The 25,000-nt window shown below is 37.1% G+C and overlaps 4 protein-coding genes across 16 annotated transcripts in view; 2 read left to right on the top strand and 2 right to left on the bottom strand.

The window, feature by feature from the left end:
• The window catches only part of LOC122345287 (DDRGK domain-containing protein 1-like), a 5,642-nt gene extending 1,905 nt beyond the window's left edge, over window positions 1-3,737 (bottom strand). Inside the window, exons 1-6 of the mRNA XM_043239276.1 lie at window positions 3,550-3,737; window positions 2,545-2,691; window positions 2,072-2,208; window positions 1,889-1,990; window positions 445-567; window positions 324-362 (exon numbers count right to left, since the gene is read on the bottom strand). Of these exons, the coding sequence (XP_043095211.1) occupies window positions 324-362; window positions 445-567; window positions 1,889-1,990; window positions 2,072-2,208; window positions 2,545-2,691; window positions 3,550-3,637 (636 nt within the window). The 5' untranslated portion in view covers window positions 3,638-3,737. The remainder of the gene's footprint in view (window positions 1-323; window positions 363-444; window positions 568-1,888; window positions 1,991-2,071; window positions 2,209-2,544; window positions 2,692-3,549) is intronic.
• Window positions 3,738-4,561: 824 nt separating this feature from the next.
• Window positions 4,562-8,838, top strand: LOC122344907. Its single transcript, XM_043238534.1, is given in 4 exon segments — window positions 4,562-4,683; window positions 5,770-5,830; window positions 6,171-6,492; window positions 6,494-8,838. Coding segments are annotated over 3 exon segments (1,635 nt in total). The 5' UTR covers window positions 4,562-4,683; window positions 5,770-5,819; the 3' UTR covers window positions 7,796-8,838.
• A 1,540-nt stretch (window positions 8,839-10,378) lies between these two features.
• Window positions 10,379-15,678, bottom strand: haus4 (HAUS augmin-like complex, subunit 4). The gene is made up of 10 exons (XM_043238451.1): window positions 15,570-15,678; window positions 15,335-15,403; window positions 15,109-15,248; window positions 14,229-14,357; window positions 13,903-14,043; window positions 12,824-12,920; window positions 12,606-12,751; window positions 11,506-11,636; window positions 11,368-11,436; window positions 10,379-10,691 (listed from the first exon to the last, which is right to left on the bottom strand). Exons 2-10 carry the CDS (start codon window positions 15,399-15,401, stop codon window positions 10,517-10,519), a joined length of 1,095 nt encoding a protein of 364 aa, XP_043094386.1. The 5' UTR covers window positions 15,402-15,403; window positions 15,570-15,678; the 3' UTR covers window positions 10,379-10,516.
• A 3,850-nt stretch (window positions 15,679-19,528) lies between these two features.
• The window catches only part of golga2 (golgin A2), a 20,837-nt gene continuing 15,365 nt past the window's right edge, over window positions 19,529-25,000 (top strand). The window contains exons 1-7 of one of the 13 annotated variants that reach the window (XM_043240566.1): window positions 19,529-19,682; window positions 21,636-21,755; window positions 22,485-22,568; window positions 23,468-23,587; window positions 23,827-23,876; window positions 24,429-24,492; window positions 24,886-24,945. In XM_043240566.1, coding sequence (XP_043096501.1) covers window positions 19,635-19,682; window positions 21,636-21,755; window positions 22,485-22,568; window positions 23,468-23,587; window positions 23,827-23,876; window positions 24,429-24,492; window positions 24,886-24,945 — 546 coding nt within the window. In that variant the 5' untranslated portion in view covers window positions 19,529-19,634. Of the gene's footprint in view, window positions 19,683-21,635; window positions 21,756-22,484; window positions 22,569-23,467; window positions 23,588-23,823; window positions 23,877-24,428; window positions 24,493-24,885; window positions 24,946-25,000 lie in introns of all 13 variants that reach the window. The other 12 variants (XM_043240565.1, XM_043240570.1, XM_043240569.1 and 9 more) reach the window with 12 other exon arrangements.

Raw genomic sequence — 25,000 nt, 5'->3', positions numbered from 1 at the left:
TAGCTGACAGCACTAAAAGTGCTTGCGTACGTATTAAAAGTTATTCTTCAGTACTCAAGATCACCTAAGTGTACTCAACTGTACTATTTTTGGACACTGAATATGAACGAAATGTGCTTTTAACACACTATCTCTGTATAAAAATGTATTTAGTCAGCACTTGTAGAACCCATCTTTCGTAAACATTTTTTAAACGTAGAGATATATGTTAAGCGTGTTTTATTTCATGTGCACAGTGTCTAAAACAAACTAGAGCACTTTAAGTACGTTATGGAAGTGCACAAATATTAATGCGTCAGCTTTAATCTGAAGGCACGCTTTACCTTGACGTACTGGATGAACTCCTGCAGCAGGTTACGAGACTGAAAGACACAAAACATGAGATGAGGTGAACCGCAGAGGGAGGAGGTGAGACGTGGAGAGCGTGCAGGAACAGAGACGCACCTCCTGCTCGCTGAGCTCCTCCGCTTCTCCCTGATCCTCGATCACGAAAGACTCCTTCAGACGCTGGTACTCCTCCTCCTCCTTCCGCTCCTGCTCCTCTTTGGCCCGCTGCAACTCATCCTCCTGAGGAAGAGAGGAACACCCAGCTTCACTCACACTTATTTAACCGTGTTTCAAAGCAGTGCAGACACACGGTCAGAGCTAACATGGATTTGTAACATACAGAGCAAACTGTCCGACTGATATAGTCCATGTAGAATAAATAGTGCATGATCATTTCTGCAGTAGAAGTGAATCTTAGAAAAATCATTATAATACATCATTTATAAAGTAGACAGATTTATGCTTTAAAAAAAACACTTATTGATTCTGTATTCTTATTGTAGTGTTATTTGCAAATTAAGAAACAGAAATAATAAATAAATATATAAGCAATGATCTAACCAGTGGTTTAATTTGTGAACAATGAAATTAGTTTAATGTCAGCAGGAACTGTAACTTAAATCTACTGCTGCAAATAGACAGAGGCCAAGAAAACAGTGTGATGGGACTTTTAGACATTTTCTTTCAGTTGAGGAGACCTGGCGTGGAAGCAGAACCAAGCAGTGCTTGAATAAACACTGGCTTTGCCTGCAGTGTACAGGCCTTAATGAAGAAACACGCTCTGACTGTAAAACACACACACACGCGTGCACACACACAGACACACACACACACACAGGCAGACACACACACAGGCAGACACACACACAGGCAGACACACACACACACACACACACAGGCACACACACACACAGGCAGACACACACACACAGGCAGACACACACACACACAGACAGACACACACACACACACAGACAGACACACACACACACACACAGACAGACACACACACACACACAGACAGACACACACACACACACACAGACAGACACACACACACACAGACAGACAGACACACACACACACAGACAGACAGACACACACACACACAGACAGACAGACACACACACACACACAGACAGACAGACACACACACACACACACACACACAGACAGACACACACACACAGACACACACACACACACACACACAGACACACACACACACACACACAGACAGACACACACACAGACAGACACACACACAGACAGACACACACACACACACACACACACACACACACACACACACACACAGACACACACACACACACACACACACACACACACACACACACACACACACACACACACACACACACACACACACTCTATGCTTTCTTAATTCTTTAGGTGTATGAAAAAGCATTATAGCGACTGCCTTTCAATTAGAACTGCTAAGCAAACAGTAAGTGTTCAGCTCAGGTTCTGTCAAAATAAAAGTATCAATAATATAATATCAGCCTCGGTTATGTACTGATCAAGCACTAGTTAAAATCACCCGTCTTTGCTCCTGCAGTCTCTCCTTCTCCTCTTCTTTCTGTCTCTCTTGATCTCTGAGCTCTTGCATCTTCCTCCTCTCTTCTCGCTCTTCCAGCTCGGCCTGAAACACACACACACACACATTAACGACACACTCACTAATAACCAGACTCTGATAGAGGTGTAACAGCAGCGTTGTAACCTCTCTCTGAGCTTTCCGAGCTTGTTTCTCCTCCAGCTTCTTCTGTTTCTTTGCTCCGACTTTAGCGGCAGCTTGAGGACGTTCTTCAGACGGCTGCCTGTCTTCCTGATTCTCCTCCTCTTCCACGGGACTGTCCTCTGAAGAGACAGAGAGAGATCTAGAAGTGTTTCTATGTCATACTTAGGATGCATCTAAAGTCGCCCCAGACCCTTTATTTACAGTAATAACCATTTTGTATTACAAGTTTTCCAAAATGTTGTTTACGTATGCAAATAACTAATCATGCACTAATTTGCATAATTTCCAGAATAGAAATCTGAAGAGTTGTTAAAAGTAGGATCTTTTCCTTTTTTAGCACTCCATAAATATTTTTTGTCTGTAGTGTTCAGCCTTAATGAATGACCCTAAACTGAACTTTGCAACAGCTTCTCCCGTGTGTGCACACTGTTAAGTGCACACTGTTAAGTGCTCACCGTTGTCGGACGGTCTCTGCGAGCGCTGGACGTTCATTCTGCTGTGCAGGTTTCTCCGGCGGCGAGGCATTCCTGCTGGACGCTCCTCTGCCGGCTGCGGACGGACCGAAGCGCGCGCCGCCACATTCTGACCATCCTCACGGTCAGCTGCAGGAACACACACACACACACACACACACACACACACACACAAGAGCTGAGATCCAGTCTTAGAAATGAGGACCACCAAAATCAGCAAAAAAGCAATGACACATATATCTATAACAAGTCTCATTTAGCTTAATGCTGTAAAATTAAATAAAAAAGATAGAATAAAAAAAGAATAGATTATCCAAGTGTTGAATAAAGGCCTTTTTTGCTTTTATTAACTGGATAATAAATGTAAAAAAATAAATAATAATAAAAAACACAATATAGTTCTACACTGCTAGAAGTGTTATTTCTTTCTTTTTTTTTCTGTAAGTTTTATTTATATATTTTAATCTCACTGTTCATGCATTTATTATAGTAAAAAAAAAAATTAATTATTGTCTTTTATTATCTTTTATTTTCACTGTTAAGCAGTTTTAAAATCTCTGTTCTCCCTGGAGTCCACAACATTTGGGGAAAAAAAAATATTTCACAAAATATAAAATGTTTTTAATTTCAACTAAAGCTACTCCGGAATTATTAAATTAATTAGAAATTTAATTCAAACACTGGTCCAAAAAGGACATACTTAGCTAGTTACAACACCTAATTTAAATAATATTTTATTCATTTTCTTTGATTTAACACTAAAAAGCCAGCGGTTTTTAAAAACGGGTCTGTAAACTTAAAATATAGAGATTTTAGGAAAGAAAAGATTCACTTTTCAAATCCAGTGACTGCAAGAACATGAAAATCTTCCCCGGGTTTGAATGACATTCATCGAGCAGCAGAGAAAACACTATGAGCTTCGATGAACACTAATAAGGGCACTAGTATCGTCCGACAGCTTCACTTTTCTGTCTATATCTCCCTCACCTTCTTCAGTCCGGCCACGAACTTTCACAGCAAACACTATCAGGACGAGCAGAATAACCGCAGCCACGACATACAGAGCCACATCCATTTCAGCAGCTAAAACAAACACAACAAACTTCAAACCGCGAGCAACTTCACACGGCTCTGCGCGGCCTCGCCGGAAGTTGACGTCGCGTTTGCTCGAGCGTCACTTCCGTGCTGCAGCGCGACCCCTAACGGCGCGGAGGAACCTAATAAATAATAATCATATACAAAAAAAAAAAAAAAAAGAACGTAATAAATTATATAATTATAATATTACGAAATAATATTATATAAATATATGTATATGTATATATAATATATATATATGTGTGTGTGTGTGTGTATATATATATATATATATATATATATATATATATATATATATATATATATATATATATATATATATATATATAATATTATTACGTATAATTATGTGATATTATAATTATATCATTTATAAGTTCCTGTGTTCGTAAAAAGATACAAACTGCAGCTTTAAAAACGCACGATTTTCAACATCGATCAGTTTCAACTTTTTTTATGTATATCAAACCGTATATTTAAACGCTTTCCCTCGTTCTAAAGACTATCATATAATTTTAACGCATTGAATTATTATTCACTTGTTCATATTTCGAAAACTTGCAGGCTGTAGTCCACTATATTCACCTTTTTGATTTATCCGTTACGGATGACTTCGTAACTTTTGACTTCAACTAAAAGCATTGCACCGATTTTGATTTTTCTGAATGAGCTGGACCACTTTGATAAGTAAACAAAAAAATTTGACGTCTCTGAAATTACAACATACAGCCCACTCTTAGATATATTAATAAGAAATGATTAAATAAAGAGATCAATAAGTAAGTCGATCAATGATTCCAGAGCATGACTGAAAGCATTTTTCTTCTACTTTGTGGTATTAGCTTCTGAGAGTCCTGTGGTAGGTTCATGTAAGCTAATGCAAGCATTTGAGAGGTTTTCAGTCAAAACCATGACATGCACACACAGCTGCATCCTGGGCATCCGGCGGTGAAGAGATAAACACTCTAGAATCAGTTTAACTCTGTTTCAGTCGAGCCTAAACCTGCTTCTCCTCCCGAGCTGGTGAGTCTTAATACATTGGGCTATTAGCTCTTTTTATTGCATTACGTACAGGACTATTAATTAAATTAACTATTAACACCGCGGTCATAAAGGACAATGAAGAGCACTGAAGCACAGACTTTCAAAAACTATGTTATATCTATGTTATATCTCTATGTTATACTTTCACTTTTTAGTGCGTCGATTGCGTTTAAGACGACGTTTACCAGTATAACTCCCGCCAAAGTTTGCACGCCGCTTGTGATGCATTTATTCGTGGTTTAAGAGATAAATTTTCACAGCTTTCAGGCTAATCACTCTGGTGAGATCAGTAACATCCTGCTTCTGTGGGGCGATACGTTTCTTCACCCATTCTAAAGCTCTTTACTCCAGAGATTCGAGTCTGTGTATTCAGCAGGCATGCGTTGTGTTGTAAAACCCTGCTATTGTTGCTATTAAAAACTAATAACATGTTCCTTAATTAACGCTTCATTCAGTACCATTTGTCTGATATAATCTCACATTCTTGCTTTTCCCAATTCATCAGCTATTTTCCACATATTTTTGGAGGTCTTCATGAAAAGTCTATTTCTCGTTCACGCTCTGTTTACAGCGAAACGTTTCGGTGCGTGTTCCTTTAAAGGGGTCGCACGATACCATTTTAAAGATTATTTTGTGTATTTGGCGTGACAACCGGTCTGTTGTGACTCAACAGGTTGTATGGTAATCCTAATGCTATCAATCGGCGTCTCCTGTTGTATTGCACGCTTAACAGGGCTGAAGCCGAACGTTATAAAAGTTGTCTCTGCGCATGCGGTGTCGGAGCGCTGAACGTCTGATACATGCAACACGACTGCGTAAACATTTCCGAGCGGGAAAAGTAGCGCAATATATAGAGCTGTGTGTTGCCATGACTCAAAATAACAAACCATGAAGTTAACAGTGAGAATACTTCTCTGCTGTCTTCGGAAACGTCTCATCTCCCACTCATGAAGATCCCACCCCAAACCCTCTCATTGGCCGAGACGCATGCAGACGCCCAATCCAGAGCCAGTACTTTTATTTGCAAAGATAATTTGTATATATATATTGTTTTGCTCTAAGCAGACTGGAGAAGGACGGTGAAAGTCTTCTGGGAAGTGCAGAAATTAAACACCATGGATGACAAGTGAGTGAAAATTCACATGCAACATTATTTATTTTTTCTGTATAACTTTTATTGGTGAAACCCCACATTTCTCTGAAGCTTGTAAGTCTAGTCTTTTTGGTTGATCACTTAAAAAGCGATGCGAAAGTAACGCAAACTAACGCAACGCATTACTCTCCACGAAAAGTAACTAAGTGATGTAATTAGTTACTTTTTTAGGGAGTAACATTATTTTTTAAAAAAGTAACTTTCCCCAACACCACGTTAATGAAGCAATGAAAGGAAGTTCAACACAAGATGTCCGGTGATTGACTTTATTCTACACAAATGTCTGAGATTTGCCTCCGTGTTATATTTACAGGCAGCCAGGTCTTCCACCACGCAGACCAACTCTGATTAATAGAGGTTCTCCTAAACGATTCTGTCTAAACACAGAGAAAAGAGTGCTTGATGAATACGGGAAAGTCCAAAAGTGGACTTACGGCGTAAAAGACACCAGCAGGCAAAGCAAAATTGTTCTGCTGGTGGGAGAGACGGGCGCTGGCAAGACGACTCTCATCAACACCATGGTCAACTACATACTGGAAGTGAGGTTTGAGGACGAAATCTGGTATGAAATCACAGCAGAAGACGCCAGAGACCAAACAGAATCCCAAACCTCCGAAATCACCATGTATGAGGTCTTTCCCGCGAAAAGAGCCGGTATCTCTCACCGTCATCGATACCCCAGGATACGGAGACACTAGAGGGCTGGAAAAAGACATGGAAGTGGCTGAGAACTTGGCCGTTCTGTTCCAGAGCAACGACGGAGTTCGCGAAATTGACGCCGTGTGTTTCGTGATCCAGGCGTCCAAGAATCGTCTTTCAGACAGACAGCATTACGTTATCAGTTCAGTCCTGTCTTTGTTCGGAAAAGACATCGTGAACAACATCGTGTTTTTAATCACGCACGCCGACGGCATGGAACCCAAAAACGTCCTCGGCGCTATTCACAAAGCCAGAATCCCCTGCAGACGGGACAAACACGGCCAACCTGTTTATTTCTTATTCAACAACCGGCAAGCCGATGACCGGCAAACCGAGAGACGCTTCAGCCGTGTTCAAAGAAGAGCTTGGGAAGACAGCATGGACGACATGAAGCATTTCCTTCGGTCTCTGGACATAAAGAACAGAAGAAGCTTAGAGCTGACTTCGCACGTCCTGATTCAGAGAATTCGATTCGGAGCGTTCATCTCTAACCTACAGCTGCAAATTCAAGAGATGGAGCTGAAAAAGGCGGAAAAGGTGCAGATTCAAGAGGCAATGATACAAAACAAGAAAAAGATCGACGAGTGCAAGAACTTCACCTTTATGCTCAAAAAGACGGTGAAGCTGAAGGTGCCCACTGAGAGCGCGTCGTGGAAGAACAGGAAGGCGACGACCTGCACCGTCTGCGAGGAAAACTGCCACGAGTTTGGCTGCTGGTGGGCCTCGGGTCCCAGCCGCTGCGAAGTCATGAAAAACGGCTTCTGCACCGTGTGCACGCGCAGGTGCCACCACAGCCAGCACGTCAAACAAAACCACAAGTACATCCTCAAACACTCCAGCATAAAAGTGGAATTCGACAACTTCCTACGAAAATTCGAAAGAGCCGAAAAGAACTCCGAGACGTTTTCGGTCTTGAAGGACAGGCTCGACAAGGACCTGCAGGGGATCGAGGACCAGATCATGATTCTTCTGTTCAACGCTTACAGGACCATCAGGCAGCTGTCCGAGATCGCATTAAAACCGGACTCCGCTTTCACTCTTAAGCATCTGGACTTCTTCATCCCCAGAGTGAAGGAGGCAGGGAAAGAAAACTGGGTCCGAGAGCTGGAGGAGATGAGGAGGAGCGCCGAAGCTGAAGAATCAAATAAAGATGCTCTGAGTTATCTTCAGGCGGGGATGGCACATCTAGCGGTCGGCAAAGAACAAGAGCACACAGGACGGCTGATGAACCAGGAATAATGAAGAAAACAGTTTGCAATGAGAAATAAATGCATCTGAAGATAACGTTCATGCATTCAAGAGTTTGCGTTTATGACAAACTCTTGAATGTTGGTTCATGTAATTCAATTCTGTAAAATAATCTGTGTACTAGACGGTAGCTTTAATGTAAAAGGTCACAACTTCAAACACAATTTTCATTTTTTCATCAGTCCTACATACTTTTACATTTCTATTATTACCGGCTGTCTGCTCGTCGGTCTCTGTGGCGCTCGTCTTAAACTCTTGTCAAATAAAAACATTGCGCTCTGCAAAGGTCTCACGTTCTTTTGAGTTCACTTACAATGCACCAAGAAATCCAGGTTCTGTGTTCGGTCTTTCGTTCCACCAAGAAACCTTTCGTCACAAAGAATCAGGTTTTGCAAGCTAATGCAGTGTTGCTCTTAGAAATGCAAAACCTTCACAACCTCCGCGAATGTTGTATTATACAGAAATAAATTCGACTCGGCTCATACGCACGTCTACATTTTAAACAGAAATGCAAGGGGGTTAGATATTTAATTTCTCAAAACACTGAGATTTAAAGCAAACGAACGATTTGACGCATGATAACGGTGAATTTAAACGGCTGTGTTTGCCAAATTAAACAAGTGTCGTTAGTTTAGAACTGTGTGTAGAGTTTTGCAGATCGGTCTCAGGATCAGACACGAGTGGATGTTTTTCTTTGCGCTGTGGTTTTTCAGAGAAACCATTTGATTTGTTCCGCTGCCTGCAGAAAGGAAACGAAACCAATTCGGTCTTCATATGCAATTTTGCCCTTAGTCACATTTACGTTTATTTTTTTGATTAATCCCACCTAATGTTAAAGTCTTTAAATATGCTTTTTATATTGCAATAATTTCACATTCAATCTTCAAATTAAGGTAGAAACAACCATTAAATGAGTCAGAAAGGCATGACACACATAAGAGAGTATAATGCAGACACAGAACAAAAAACACAGAAAATTAAATCATGCACTATACAGTAAAAGTAATATAATAATGAAGTAAAAATATAAGCATGTAATTGTTGAATGTACAGCTTTGGGCCGTGCTGTTCTAAAAAAGCTGTTTATTAGTATATAATATAGATTTATGCTGTGTAATATTAAATTAAATGTCTAACAGCTGCCTTATATTTCTATTAAAGATGGAACAGGCTCAGGGACGTATCAAAACATCTACAATAAAGTCTGAAATGATCACAGTGTCCGTCTCCTCTTTAAATTGTACATCAACCAATAAAAGTTTATTAAAAGATGAAAAAAGAAGTCTCTTCTGCTCACCACGCCTGCATTTATTTGATCCAAAGTACGGAAAAAAAAGAAGTAAAATTCGGATTTTTATTTATTTATTTTTTATTCTATTTGATTGACATTCTATTTGAAAAAAAAAAACAACAAAAAACTTTTATTGCTGAGCATTTAAATTTTTTTTTCGATGAATACAAAGTTCAAAAGAACAGCATACACTATAAAAAAAAACTATTTACATTTTGGAAAATTGTGGAAAACAATTATTGACTCCCAAAGAGTATTTACAGAGTTCTTATTGAATTTCTCTGGACTATTGTATTTCCTTAAGAAGGAATTAAAAGGTAAGTTCACCCAAAAATAAAATAATTACTCACCCTAATGTCGTTCCCAAACCCATAAGACCTTTAATCATCTTTAGAAGACATTTTCTGATAAATCTGAAGCTCTTATCCTCTGCAGGAAGTACACGTTCAAGTTCAATTTTATGAAGCAATGCAATTAAAAAATGAAAACAGTTCAATAGTTTATTTACAAAATAACATCCAAAGTGTGGTGGCCTTTCTCCTATTGAGTTCCACATTAATGTCTTTTATTTATTTTTGTGCAAACAAAGCATTAGGGACGGAAAGATCTCTTTCATTTGTGTTCTGTAAATGAACAAAGGTCTTACAGATGTGGAATGTCATATAATTGGGAAAAAAAATCTATTTGCAGAAATTCAGGAGAGTGGTGGAAGCATAATGTCTCTTTCTAGGCAGAAAGCCGGAAGCGAGTTAGCCCTTCAGCTCCCTTCATCCCAAAGTCAATGTTTTTTTCTTTTTAAATGGGAGTTTGGTTAGGTCTGAAATATTTTTACAGTGTACGAAATCCGTGGTGTTTTCAAATATTATCTTCAAGTAAAGCTGATGGTTAAGATAAATTACATTTTAAGGTGTATTTGGTATTTTTGCATGTTTGTGAATGTAATTTAAAGTGCAATTAAAATGCATGATTCTGTAAGGTTTACGGTGTAGAAACGTTTATAACTGTAAGGTATTTTTACAATATTGTTGCAGATTTTATAAAATTATATTTAAAAAATATATATAACTTTTTTTATTAATTTTTTTATATTTTCTTTTGGGACAACGGAGAACTTTAATATAAATTTAATATTAATTTTCCAATATAAACTTTTAGATTAGGTGACTCAACATATTATTTCTCATTGAGCCAGTGCTAACAGACTATTGCCACAATTTAAAAATAATAATTATAATATATTATAGATATCAATAAAATAGTAGTAGTAACAACACCAAGACCAAGTTTAATTTGACTAAGAATTTATTTTTAATACATGACAATAAACGTGTTCTTGTTGATAGGAGCTGGTTAATTAGTGAATGAAGTGGTCGGGTCTGACTAGCGTTACACTAACTTCAGTGTGGAGCTGATTCAGTCCTTCATGAGGAGAACTCCTTCAGAGCCCACGATTTGGTGGCGATTTCTCGCCGCAGTCTTGAATATTCCTCAGCGAGGGCCTCGAACTCCTCGCCGTAGATCTGGAAGGAGGTCAGCTTCGACTCCAGCGTCTGTTTGTCCAGCTCTGAGGAGGTCAGCTCCGCTCTCAGCTTCTCCCTGAAAACAATCACAGACGCTCAGTCACTGAACAAACCGGCTTTACGTGTAGATCTGAACAAACATCACCATAACAGATTTATTCTTAAAAATACTGCTCTGATGAACACTGAAAAATATGACCAGGAATATGCTTTATATATATATATATATACACACACACACACATTTTAATTTATAATTATACTGATTATGTTTATTTTATTATAATTTCAGCTGTAGTTAATTTATTTTCAGTTAGGAAATTCAGTATTTAAAAGTTTCAGTTTCAGTTTCAGTATAATTTTTTTTTTTGTAATTATTTAGTATTAATTAGATGCCTTTATTGCTATTAATATTAAAAAAATATGTATTATTTCTATTTTGGTTTTTCATATCTGTTTTAATATTTAGTCAATTTGTTATGCGTTTTGCTAATTTTTAAAGCTTTTAGTTTCATGTGTATTGCATGTAAGCATTTTAATAATGCATTATTAATATATACTATATTTTTTAAATAAAACAAAAACATTTTTAATATGGTATTATTACCAGTAATATATAGAATCAGTACTGGAAACAAAGTTAGTAGTTTAAGCTTTCCATCTGATATATACTGATATGTCTATATTGGATTTATATTATTTGAGCGAACAGAAGTGTTTTTAATAGTTCTTGATAACAGTCCCGCACTCACGTGATTTTCCTCTGAGCTGCTATCTTATCTCTTGTGTACGTGTCCAGCTGAACTTCCAGCATCTCGGCCCTGCAGGAACAAACACGTCGTTATGAATATGCAGACGCTCTCGATACTGCCTTACAACAACAGCCGTACCTGATCTTCTGCAGACCGATCTCACATTTGGCCTCGAAGTACTCGATCTTCTTCCGGTCCAGATCTTTCTGAGCCTTGAGCCGGAGATCCAGGACGAGACACTGAAGGATGTTCATGCACTTCAGCAGCTCCTGACACACACACACACACACACACACACACACACACACACACACACACACACACGTTTAATAATCATGCACCTTCATAAAACTGTTATTTCCGTATCATTGACACCATTACAGCTAAATATTCAGAATTAAATCTTATTTATATTTTTCTGTTTTCCACTTAAATCATAGTTGAAGTTGTGCTTTTTGTTATTGATATTATTTAAAAAAAATATGGTATTACTTTGTAATGTAAAAACAGATGACAAAGTACATTTCTTAATATTTTCTTTAGCTAATTTTACGTTTTAGTTAACCACAAAAACATCAAAACTCTATTTATTACGTACTAAACTAAATATTGTTCAGTCAAAAACTTTAACAACTATGCTTTTACTTTTATGTCTATTTACGAACTGTCCAAGTGAGATGAAGTCTGATAAGATAACGGTTCTACATCTGAAAATGAATTTGATGCATGCTTTGTATCAGATTATGAATGATATTTTATGAATGATAAGCTATAATACAATATAATGCACAATGTGCATAATCATCAAAGAGGCTAATCTAATTGTTCATTGTATCCCTTTTTGCGATTATTACGTTTATAACAATTTACACTGAATTATGTCTCCTTTACGAATGTGTTTAAAGCAACTGCATAGTTAATTCTCGAATAAATTCTCTCCTACTACACACTGGTTTGGTTTCCTTAAATTAAAAACAAGGAAATAATTGCGAATATAACTGACTGGTATTATAATGTTATATATAAATATATGGTATTATAATGTTATAATATATATAATATATAAAGACATTTAAATCTGCTGAATGAAGTACGCAGACTTTCTTTTGTGTGTGTGTGTGTGTGTGTGTGTGTGTTCAACTGTATCTTTGGACTTTAATTGCAAACAGGATTATGAATGTGACTAATGGCAGATCTCCGGTGCGTTCGCAGACTCGGATGCGTTTCTCTGGACTCACAGACAGGTACGAGTGTGTTTGTCGCTGCAGTAAGACGGCGTTCTCTCGGTTCTTCTCTGTGAGGCTCCTGGCTCTCTTCTGTTCGGCGTCCAGCAGTTCAGGGAGTTTGGAGAGCGCCACATCCCTGAGACCCTCGCTTTCATTCTCTGAGAGCACAGATCCAATCAAAACCATCCTAATAGCCCGACACACACGGCTCAGGGAGGAGATGGGTTTACCTCGCTCCGGCTGATAGTACGTGAGGATACTGACGGCCTTCTTCTTCAGATGCTGCAGGAGTTCTGACGACAACCTCTGCTTCATCTCCACCAGCTCCTGAAGGACAAGCGGCAAAGATTAAACATCACTCACTTCATCTGACTTCAATACAAGCTGTTTTTATTCTTATCTTGAATTTGATTAGATTTTCTTAAGTTTAAGTATGTGCTTCTGGCTTTTTATTAGTATTGTTTTTTGTTTCTCAATAGGTTTAATTGTTTAATTATTAAATATTTAATTAAATTATTTAAAATATTTAATTATTAAATATTTAATTAAATTATTATTTAAAATATTTAATTATTAAATATTTATTTATTAATTATTTTAGTGCATCAACTTAAACTTTCAGCTCAGCATTAGTTTGGTATTCTTGAGTGATTAAGTCAGCATTGCATTTAACCTATGCTTTAAAGTACAGCTATCCTTAATCTCTAGGCCCGGTTTCAGGTCTTAAACTACATCCTAATCCTGGCTTAGAACATTTAAGTCATTTTTATAATTGTGCCTTAGAAAAAGCATTACTGGAGTGCATCTTGGGACAAAACAAAGGCAACGACATGTTTTAAGATCAATCAGTGCAAGTTTATTCAAGTGAAATAGTTCAGATTTACATTTAGTCCAGGACTAGGCTTAAACCTTGTCTGTGAAACCGGTGATAAATACTTTGCCGTTTTGTTTAGTTGAATAGAATTTATTTATTTTTTTAAAATGATGTTAAGTCACTTCATATTCTTAAATATGAAGTAAAAAATAATAAATAAAATAATAATAATTAATATAATAAATAAAACACTCGTATAAACTTATTAATTAGTTACTAAAGTAACATTTTGGACCTACTTTAGTTTAAGTCTAAAATTACTAACTGGATAAAAGACAAAAACTTAAATTAAAATTAAACAGAATAATATAAAAATCTAATAAAAAAAAAAACACATAATACAGCTATTTAAAATATAAACTGAAAATATAAAAAGCTAAGAGGTAAGACTTAAATTGTAATAGTATGTAAACATTAGTCTGTGTTGTGAAGGACCTGTTCTGGAGGCATTAGTCTCTGGACTCTTTCTGCCGTCAGTCCCAGAACGCCGCTGGGATCTTCACCGCTGTCCGAGCTGACGTCCATCTGCTTCACACACTGAGCCACCATCAAACACTGCTCCAGCGTGCCGTAGAACTGAAAACACGTCACACACACGCTGCAGAAGTCCTCCGGAGCACTCAAACAAAACATCACACTCGCTTACTGCTGATCTGTTCTCCTCACTCGCAGTCAGGAGATCTCCATGTTCTCTCAGACTCTTCTTTAGTCTGTTGTGTTAATAATAGTAACAAAGTGTTAATAATAGCTGATATCTGTACCTTGTCCTCCTCTGTCAGATCAGCGGAGGCTTTACTGAAGCGCTTCTCCTGGACGATTTCTTGGAGGACCCGAAGGAGGTTCTCCACACGCAACCAACTCAACCTCTGAGCGTGAAGATCGCGTTCGGCCTGCAGAAACAAACACACCAGAGATATCAGCCTCAACCAAAACACAGCTAGAACATACACACGTGTATGTATGTATGTATGTATGTATGTATGTATTTTTATTATATATATATATATATATATATATATATATATATATATATATATATATATATATATATTTTTACTAATTGAATTAAAAAAATAAAACTGTACTGAAGAGAACTTACACATTACATTAAAAAAATTATTTTAAATAATTAAAAGACAAAAGCAAACAGCTAATTTAGAAAAAATAAACTAAATTTGTAAAATAATAATAATTTCTCACTTCCTTCTCTCAGATGCAATCTACACGTGTTTTATCACTTATTGTGGTTTAAAAAAAGAATGTATTTAAACATGACAAAATAGGTATGAAGATTTTGAAGAAAATGGTACGCTGGTAATTGAGAGCATTGTGAAACTATATTATATTTTTAACGAATGGACAAAGGAGGTTGTGGATATTTTATGAATGATAAGCTATGATATAATATAATGCACAATGAGCACAATCATGGAAGAGGCTAAAGAGTGATAAGTCTTTCTAGGCTCCAAAATATTCACTTTCCCAGTACTTTTTAGCCCATTTCTACTTGTACATTAATGCACGTGACAGATGATTGCAATCCAAAGCAATCAGCTCATGCTTTCAGCAGGACTCGAACCCTGCTCTCGGCGTCGCGAGCACACTCTCTGGGGTCTGTTATGAAGGGTTTGCGGGCTCGACCTTCTCCAGGTCTCTCCTCAGGTGCTGTGTGAGTCCGGTCCGGTCCACGTGCTGTGACAGAGTCGCCAGTAACCTGCAGAACTGCGTGTTCCGGAGCACGTCCTCCTCCGAGATCCGACACCGAGCAAACGCTGCTAAAACTGACGGAGAGCGACGCGCTCGAGTTAAATCACTCAGTCAGAGCCACCGAGGGGGGAAACAACGTTTGAAAGAAAGGAGGTCAAACCTTGTTGATGTAAAGTGTCTCCTTTACCGAGAGACGAGACGAACACTGAATCTGTTCCCTGAGACATCTCTGACAGGAACCAGAGCAAAAAAACAACACGCTTTCATTTTATGAGGAAACAACAGCTCAGTAACTCACCCCGATGTTTTACATGAACCGACCGCTCGGCTGAGTACTAACTGAACGCAAATATTTGGCATTAATGTGGAATTATTACTTATAATATTGCAAAAACCTCAGTTGTTGACGTCCTCTGCTCGTTTTCACTTTACCGCCAGGACCGCTGATGATCCACTGCGCATGCGCGACTGTCCGCTGATTGGTTCGGCGCTTTAATGACGTCGTTTGAACGTTCTATGTTTGGAATATGCTTTTTTTTGTTGCCTGCTGTCCATCCATTTTAGCTGGAAATTTAATTTAAAATGAGTTTAATATAGAGGTAAGTCCATATTACATACACACACACACACACACACACACACACACACACACATATATATATATATATATATATATATATATATATATATATATATATATATATATATATATATATATATATATATATATATATATATATATATACATACATATACGTATATATGAGGATCCTTCCACTGAGTTTTCTGGGCCCTATGCAGTCTGTCCCTGACAACAACCTTAGTCTTTTGACATTCTTTTTAAACATAAGAAATTCTGTGACAATGATGCTTCTATATATATATATATATATATATATATATATATATATATATATATATATATATATATATATATATATATATATATATATATATATATATATATATATATATATATATATATATATATATATATATATATATATATATATATATATATATATATATATATACATATATCTCCTGCGTACAATGGAGGTTTCTGATGTTGACCCTGCCTACATAGTGCGCTTCAAGGCTTAATTCACAAAGGATCTCAACAAGCGGAAGGAGAGCTCAAATATTTGGTGGTTAAAGATAGCAACAGCTCTAGACCCCAGGTTCAAGGACCTTAGGTGCTTGCCCAAATCAGAGAGGGGAGAGGTGTGGCAAAAGCTGAGTGTGATGCTGAAGGATGGAGAACCTGCTCCACAGAGCTCTGGAGAAGTAGAAGACCAGCATAGACACATGTCCACTACAGTGGTGGTGAGCACACTCAGGTGCCCATCCTAAGCTGGCCCAAAAGGTATTTGGCTACACCTGCCTCAACAGTGCCATGTAAGAGACTGTTCTCTTTGGCAGGCCACATTGTGCAGAAGAAGAGGTCAGCTCTTTCATCTGAAAATGTTAATAAGTTAGTCTGTCTGAGCAACTGGCTGAAAGGAGAGGATGTTGTATGAGTGGTTAGAAGGAGGAATGTTGCACAGATGCACACTCTAGAGACTGTTCATTTTGTCTCTGTACAGACACTTAATTTCTAAAATAGACCTGATTGTTAAGATGATAACTGGAGGATCTGTCTCTTTGAAGTAGTTTTATTATACATTTCTTTATTTTGGATGAAGAATGTAGAGGTTGTTTATTTTGTATTTTTGCAGACTTTCATTTCTGAAATAGTATTATAATAGAAATGTTAATTGTTGGGATAATAAAACTGGAAGATCTGTTTCCTTAAACTAGTATGACATGCATTTCTTTATTTCAACACATTTACAGGAAAATCTTTGTATTTTAAATTTGCGATTAATCGTGATTAATCACAGTCCATCAGTGTGATTAACTTGATAAAAATTTTTAATCGATTGACAGCACTAATATATATATATATATATATATATATATATATGTGACGAGTCAGTCGGCTGCCCCTCCTTTTAATGTCATCATCACCCTGTCCTTTATTCGCCGCCCTTCACCAGGCTCCCGACGGGAGTGGGTGTGTTCGAGAGGAGGGGCGGGGTATTGTTCAGGTCTGGCGGCGTGTGCCGAGGCACACCTGGAGTGAATTTAGCCTCGTTACCGTCGCCGTTAAATACCGAACACGCCTCTCCTCGAGAGACCGGTCTCTTCCCCTGTGCATGCACGCTGGTGTCCTCGTGGGTCCAGGAAGGGTGCGTGAAGGAGCTTGCTCCACTCCACCGTTAGAGATGTGCGTCGTGGGACCCCATAGTCCAGGCGACGACCCCCGTATAGTCCAGGCGACGACCGCACCCATGTACGGCTGACGGGCCAGGATGCCGAGCTGTTGATCCCCCTAAACTCTGCCGACCGGAGGAAAGAAGTGACGGAGATGCTGCGGAAGACGCCGCCGCCCCTCGCTCCCCGGACCAGAGAGGGGGAGCACATGCGGCCGCCGGACTCCGCCCCTTACCTGGACCCTTCCCCCTGGAACACTGCCTGACCTGCACTTCCCTTGCAGCACAACGAGGACACCAGTTCCCCCTTTTATTTGGGCATTTTTCCCCTGGACACTTTATTCTGTAAGTTAGTTAAGTTAGTTAAATTAGTTAAGTTAGTTTAGTTAGTTTAGTTAAAGTTAGTTTAGTTAGTTAAATTAGTTAAATTAGTTAAGTAAGTTTAGCTAGCTAAGTTAAAGTTAGTTTAGTTAAAGTTAGTTGTTTAGTTTAAAGTTAAGTTAGTTAAATTAGTTTAGTTAGTTTAGTTAGTTTAAGTTAGTTTAGTTAGTTTAGTTAAAGTTAGTTAAGTTAGTTTAGTTAAAGTTAGTTGTTTGGTTTAGTTAAAGTTAGTTAAGTTAGTTAAATTAGTTAAAGTTAGTTAAGTTAGTTAAGTTAGTTAAATTAGTTAAGTTAGTTAAGTTAAAGTTAGTTAAGTTAGTTAAATTAGTTAGTTAGTTAAGTTAGTTAAGTTAGTTAAGTTAAAGTTAGTTAAATTAGTTAAAGCTAGTTAGTTAAGTTAGTTAAATTAGTTAAGTTAGTTAAAGTTAGTTTAAGTTAGTTAAGTTAGTTAAGTTAGTTAAGTTAGTTAGTTAGTTAGTTAAGTTTAAGTTAGTTAAGTTAGTTTAGTTAGTTAAGTTAGTTAAATTAGTTAAATTAGTTAAGTTAGTTAAGTTAATTAGTTAAGGTTAAGTTAGTTAAGTTAGTTAAGTTAGTTAAAGTTAGTTAAAGTTAAAGTTAGTTAGTTAGTTTAGTTAGTTAAGTTAGTTAGTTTAGTTAGTTTAGTTAGTTAAGTTAGTTAAGTTAGTTAAATTAGTTAAGTTAGTTAAATTAGTTAAATTAGTTAGTTAGTTAAAGTTAGTTAAGTTAAAGTTAGTTAAATTAAAGTTAGTTAGTTTAGTTAGTTAAGTTAGTTAAATTTGTTAAGTTTAAGTTAGTTAAGTTAGTTACGTTAGTTAAATTAGTTACGTTAGTTAAATTAGTTAAAGTTAGTTAGTTAAGTTAGTTAAGTTAGTTAAATTAGTTAAAGTTAGTTAGTTAAGTTAGTTTAGTTAGTTTAGTTAGTTTAGTTAGTCAGTTAAGTTAGTTTAGTTAAGTTAGTTAAATTAGTTAAGTTTAAGTTAGTTAAGTTAGTTAAAGTTAGTTAGTTAAGTTAGTTTAGTTAGTTTAGTTAGTCAGTTAAGTTAGTTTAGTTAAGTTAGTTAAATTAGTTAAGTTTAAGTTAGTTAAGTTAGTTAAGTTAGTTAAGTTAAAGTTAGTTTAGTTAAAGTTAGTTGTTTAGTTACGTTAGTTTAGTTAAACATATTAAATAATAAAACAAGTAAATAACATACAAATCACATTCTGAGATGCCTACCAACACATCCATAAACAATTATGACTGCATTACTGGCTGCGCCATTATTGTGATGAAGCACTTGGTGAGCTACTGTGTACCTCTTGCTTTTTATTTAAACCAAAAGACTCTGAAAATAAAATTCTGATATGAAGACCACAGGTACTGACCTGAATAAAAAAAAGATGAAAAAATAAAGAGAGAGAAGAATAAGATCAGTCCAAAGTGAGTTTGTTTCTCATCGTTGCTGCTCTCAGTTTGGTTTCCTCCTGAATAATAAAAATTATGATTAAACAAACTAAAATGAAATGTACTATCATCAACTAGATGAAAAAGCAATATTTCTCATTTTAAGTGATCTTAACTTAAATACTAATATAAATTAAATTAAATAATTATATTTAAATTAAAAATAACCCTCTCTCTCTCTCTCTCTCTCTCTCTCTCTCTCTCTCTCTCTCTCTCTCTCTCTCTCTCTCTCTCTCTCTCTCTCTCTCTCACACACACACACACACACACACACACACACACACACACACACACACACACAGAGAGAGCTCATCTGATGACGTGTGCCGCCGCTCGGTCGCTTCGCTCAGCTGTGTGAGAGGATGGCGGACCAGAACAGGCAAATCAAACTCGCCGCAGCCAAGAAAAAGGTATTTTTATGCGCTTTCACGCCTTCTTTAACCGTCTTTGTGATAAAAACACAACTAACGACCCTTACCGAACCGCGTCCGAGCGTGTGCGTTTCGTCTGTCACGTTGACGTTCCACGTCTACCGGCCTCTCCGCGGGCCAGCGTCCGGCTGCCAGCGCTCCTTTGACGGGCGCGGCTGTCAGGAAAGCCCGGGGACTGAGCTGAGGCATGGCCTGATCACGAACAACTACAATCACACACCTACACTCGTTGCAATTTGTCTTTCTGTTTGCGTTTATAACATTTTAAACCTGTCAGAAATGCGCTTTGTAAGTGTCTGTGAGTCAGGGGCAGTTTAACTTGGCATGCTAATATTGTTAGCTCCTGTGTTTTGGCGTTAGTCACAGAATTAATAACAACAACATTGAAAATTAGTTATAAACTAAACTAAAAGTAGATATTTATTTACTATCATTTCAGTGCTCTTGTTGACTTCAGAGTTATTTAACCAACTGATTAATGTTAGCCTACTTGCTAATTGCTAGCTAAAATGACAGCTCTAATTGAAACAGCTGGTTGAGGGTCTAGTTTTCTGAGGATTAGTCGATCAAATCTCTAATTATTATTGGGTGTTTTTTTATATAAGTAACATTGTTAAAAAATAAAATAAATAAACTCATTTGTAGTTTTGGTTTAGTTCAAGTTTTTTGGAAATAACTAATTAAAACTAAACAGAGCAAATTAAAAGTAAGAATTGCTGTATTCTGTATACATTGTATAGTTACGTATTTTTCATAAAAAATGCTGCTGTATAAGAATATGATAAACTGTATGTATATTAATGTACTATATTTTGTTTTTGGTTTCACTTCACTACGTTTAATAAATCTATGTGATAAATCTTGTGCCTAGAAACCTCATTGTGCCTTTATCGTGCTCTTTAGATATGTGTTTTGAGGTTAATTTCTCAAATCTGCGATTTATAGTGTCTTGTGTTCAATGATGCATGTGTGTGCTGTCTAGGAAGGTCCCTAAAAGTGCCGTTCAGTTAGGTTCTGATTCGCCACTGCTGTCCTCTTCCGCCGTCTGTGCCCTGGAAAGTCAACACAGCTTGAAAAAAAAAAATCAGCCCTGGAATTTAAGTTATGGTGAAGCAAGGCTCTGTCATATGAGATCTGATTTAGAGCGTCCGTCCCATGACAGCTGAATCACACCCGCTGACCTACTAGAGAGTGTCTTCGTATCGCAGGATCGGACGGGAGCTTCCTCTCGAACCGTACGCGCAGTTTGTTGTGCTTTCTGAGCGTGTCTGTCACTGCTGCGGTGGAACTTGATTTGGTTATCTTGATCTAGTTTGCGCACGCTTTCACAATGCATTCCAACCAGTGTGTTTAAACTGTGCTGGAATGAGGACCGATTGACCGGAGATTGCTGTGTGGAGTCCCTCCTGTCCGTGCAGTGATGCTCGAAATAGTTAAACAGCAGCCGAGTACTTCGGTCATTGTATTAAAGTAATGACATACTCGCTCTCAGAACTTCAAGATTAGGATGAGCGTGTTTCTTCATCTGATTTGGAGGAGCATGTTATTGTTGCGTGGCTGTCTCGGCCAATGGATGTGAATGGGTGCCGTCAGAGTTTGCTCATTGACCGTGTGGGATGGATATCCATATATTAAAAAGGCTTAAATGCTATTGTGAAAATGCATTTGTCATACACATAAAAAAAGTACATATATATTTTGTAAAGTTGTAAAATAAAAAGATGATTAGAGTTTAATCCACATTTAATTGACTTGTTACTTGCCATTTGTATCTTTTTCAATCCACCAGGGTTCAGACTTAATCCTACACTATTTCAGTGTATCTGCACACACACACACACACACACGTACCTTGCTGACACTGTAGCTGTAATATGATGTATTTAATATCAAACGTCAACTCAAAAGCGTTTCTGCTCTTGTGTCCCGCAGCTGAAGGAGTTTCAACAGAAGACCACCCCATCCACAGGAAGTGCTGGACCAAAGAAGAAGAGGAAGGTTAAAGGAGGAGATCAGCTGGACGCAGCGGTGGACAGACACTCGCCGGACAATGTGAGTCAGCCGATCAATCCACGCCGGGTGTGATGGACGCTCACGGTCTGCTCTGATGGGATGTGTTTCTTCTGATCAGTTCATCACTCTTTCCCGCTGCAGGAAGCCGTCCTTTGAGGATATAGTCGCTTTTTGCATGTCGACTTATTTTATGTTTATTGTTTACACAGAACAGCCAGTAATTAGACAGCTGATCCAGGGTTATTAAGATTTACTAATAATAATTTACCACGTCATCATTATATATATATATATATATATATATATATATATATATATATATATATATATATATATATATATATATATATATATATATATATAATTTTATTATATATAGATACATAAATTGTAATATATAAAAAATAAAATGTCAATAAAAAATGTAGTTTTATTAAACAATTAATCGCAAAAAAAAGGTTTTTTTAGTATTCATAAAAAGTAAAAACAACATATTTTTGCATGTGAGCGTTTATATACACATAATAAATATACACAGTACACATACACATTATGTAAACAAAAACCTTTATTTTGAATGGTTAATCATTTGACAGCACAAAATATACTGCAATTAGAATAAAATAAAAATATTAAATAAGCTAAAACCTTAACAGTATAAATACAGGAAGGTGTGTTTTTCAGGCGCTTCTAACCCTTCATCACGTTCTCACTGCTGCTTCGTCTCTCACTCCTTTCCTTTATCATCTGCCTCTCCTTCTTCTGTAGATTGAGAATATTCTCAAAGTTATGGTGTCTGATCTTAGTCTGACGAATGGAGTGTCTCAGCCTCCATTAGTCAACGACAGCCAGGTGAGCCTCTCTCTGTCCTCGCTGTCTTCCTCCTCTGTTTGCTCTTTGATTTTCTCACCTGTGTTTCCTCTCACGCTGTGAGATCGTGATCGCAGGACGACGCCGATCTTTGCATCTTCTGTTGTCAGCATGAAATCATTCATTCGTGTTTTATTGTGAACGATTCGGCGGTTCTCGTTATTTTAAAGAAATGCATGTACATTTGATTCAAGCTGAAAAATAATTATTAGAAACCATCGGAAATCGCGGGTAAACGCAACATTTAATTTAGTGCTGTCAAGAAATTAATTGCGTTAATAACTTGTGTATGTATATTTGTAACATTTGAGTAGATACTATGTGTAAAATTATATATATATATATATATATATATATATATATATATATATATATATATATATATATATATATATATATATATATATATTTTTTTTTTTTTTTTTTTTTAATGCAAATTTACAAATGTGTTTGTATTTATCATGCATAATAAATATAAACAGTGTACATGCATGTAAACAAAAGCTAATTTTGCATGCACTTAATTGTTTGACAGCACTATTTAAATTACAGCAAATAAAACATCAGATTAAAAGACCGAAATAGTATTTTTCTTGTAAAACATGCAATCTGATCTGCTTTTATTTTGCAGCTTCATGTTTTTTACGGTGCATGCTGTGAATGCTTTTTCGTTTTGAATTTAATGCATCTTTGACGTGCATTATGAAGTTTAGGGTCAGAATATATTGGGATTGATTACATGTTGAATGTCATGTGTATGTTCTCGATAAATAAGAATGTGTGAGCCGTTGGGAATAATGAAGACTGCTCCGTGTGTGTGTGTGTGTGTGTGTGTGTTAACCCACTGACAGTACTGTGTCTCTGTCGCTGTATTGCATCAGGATGATGTGGATGCGGTGATCCGGGTCTCTCAGGAGCTGGAGGAGAGCGCCGCTGAGCCCGTCTTTAACCCCGCTTCTGCTCTTAACTCTGAGTGTGTGGCTGATAGCGCTGAGCTGCAGGTCTGTCTCCGTGTCTCTCACTTTAGCTGGCCTTCTCGAGTCTAGGTTCGCGGCTGACTGTGTTTTAATACAGCTGTTGTGTGTTTGCTTGTTAATGAGTTTTTGTAGCTGTCGTCCGCTCATGTTTCTAATCTCATCCACATGCGTCTTTTAGTTTGGAGCATTCCTTTTTGTGTTTTCTGGTGTCGCTTGAGTCTGGCCTCAAGTTTGTGTTTTTCATTTGTGTGTTTTTCCAGCAGAAGTACGCAGCGGATGCAAACGGCGATGAACACGCTCTGGAAGATAACAGGTGAACAAACGACTACAGAAGTGTCATGCAATGGTTTTTTATTTATTTATTTTTACTTTTTTTATTAATTAATTTTTTTCAAAACTGTCTATATTAGTTTATTAATGTTTATTTTTTTTATTTGAGGTATTTTAGCTCTTCACGTTAAAATGCTAAAAGTAGCTTCTGAAATTTTAATTCATTTTATTTAGTTTTATTTCATTAAGTAGTTTCATTTTTAATTTTTAAAATAGTTTTAAGTAGCATTACCAAAAGCGTATATAAATACAGATACGTGTTTAATGCGTCAAAGGCAATGATCTCATGTGATAATGTAAAGAACACAAATGTTTAAAAAACGATTATAGCATGAAAGTGTGTGTTATCTTTTTGACTTTAAGTAATAAAATGTAATGCTTCAAGTTTAGTGTATAAAAATAGGTCCAAACCCTAAGATTTAAAGCCTAAAGCTGTGGTGTTGTTGCTTTATTCTATGTATTCAGCTGTAAACGGACAGCCTCTCTGTTAGTTATTCTTGTTGCTCAGATCTAACTCGTGTGTTTGTGTTCACAGGCCGCTGTCGTCCACCGAGAGCCTGAGACAGATTTCCCAGCAGCTCAATGGCCTGCTGTCTGAGGTGAATCAGTCTGGCTTGGCTTGTGATGATATAATGTTATTAGTTCATGTTATTCTTTTCCACCCTGCTTGATTACATCAGTAGAAAAGTCGACAGCGTTCTGATCAAAGTATTAGAAAGCAGGCATTGTGTGTTTTTATAGGTTGGCATGCAGCAAACTAATGCAGTTATGCGTTTTCGTCTCGACTTTTAAGAGCTAAACTCCATTAATAAAAGCCAAATTCTTTTGAACTCGCACGGCTTGAGTGAATTACGAACGTAAAAGTACAAGCACATGCGCAGGACCTGGAGTAGAAGCGGTTTAATGGATGCCCAACACACGCACGTCAATATTTAATTATTTGATCAAATGATTCGGATTCTGATTTTCTTTCTTCCTTGGGTTTCATGCAGTCATCAACATACATCAATGGAGACAGCGGCCCGCCGGCGGTCGGTGAGAAGGAGCTGGAGGTAGTTTAATATGTTTTCCTTTTAATTCACCTTTCGTTTTCCAAACAAACGTAGG

The sequence above is a fragment of the Puntigrus tetrazona genome, chromosome 5 (genome assembly GCF_018831695.1).
Source record: "Puntigrus tetrazona isolate hp1 chromosome 5, ASM1883169v1, whole genome shotgun sequence".
Taxonomy (NCBI): domain Eukaryota; kingdom Metazoa; phylum Chordata; class Actinopteri; order Cypriniformes; family Cyprinidae; genus Puntigrus; species Puntigrus tetrazona.
This window is presented reverse-complemented; position numbering and strand designations above follow the sequence as displayed.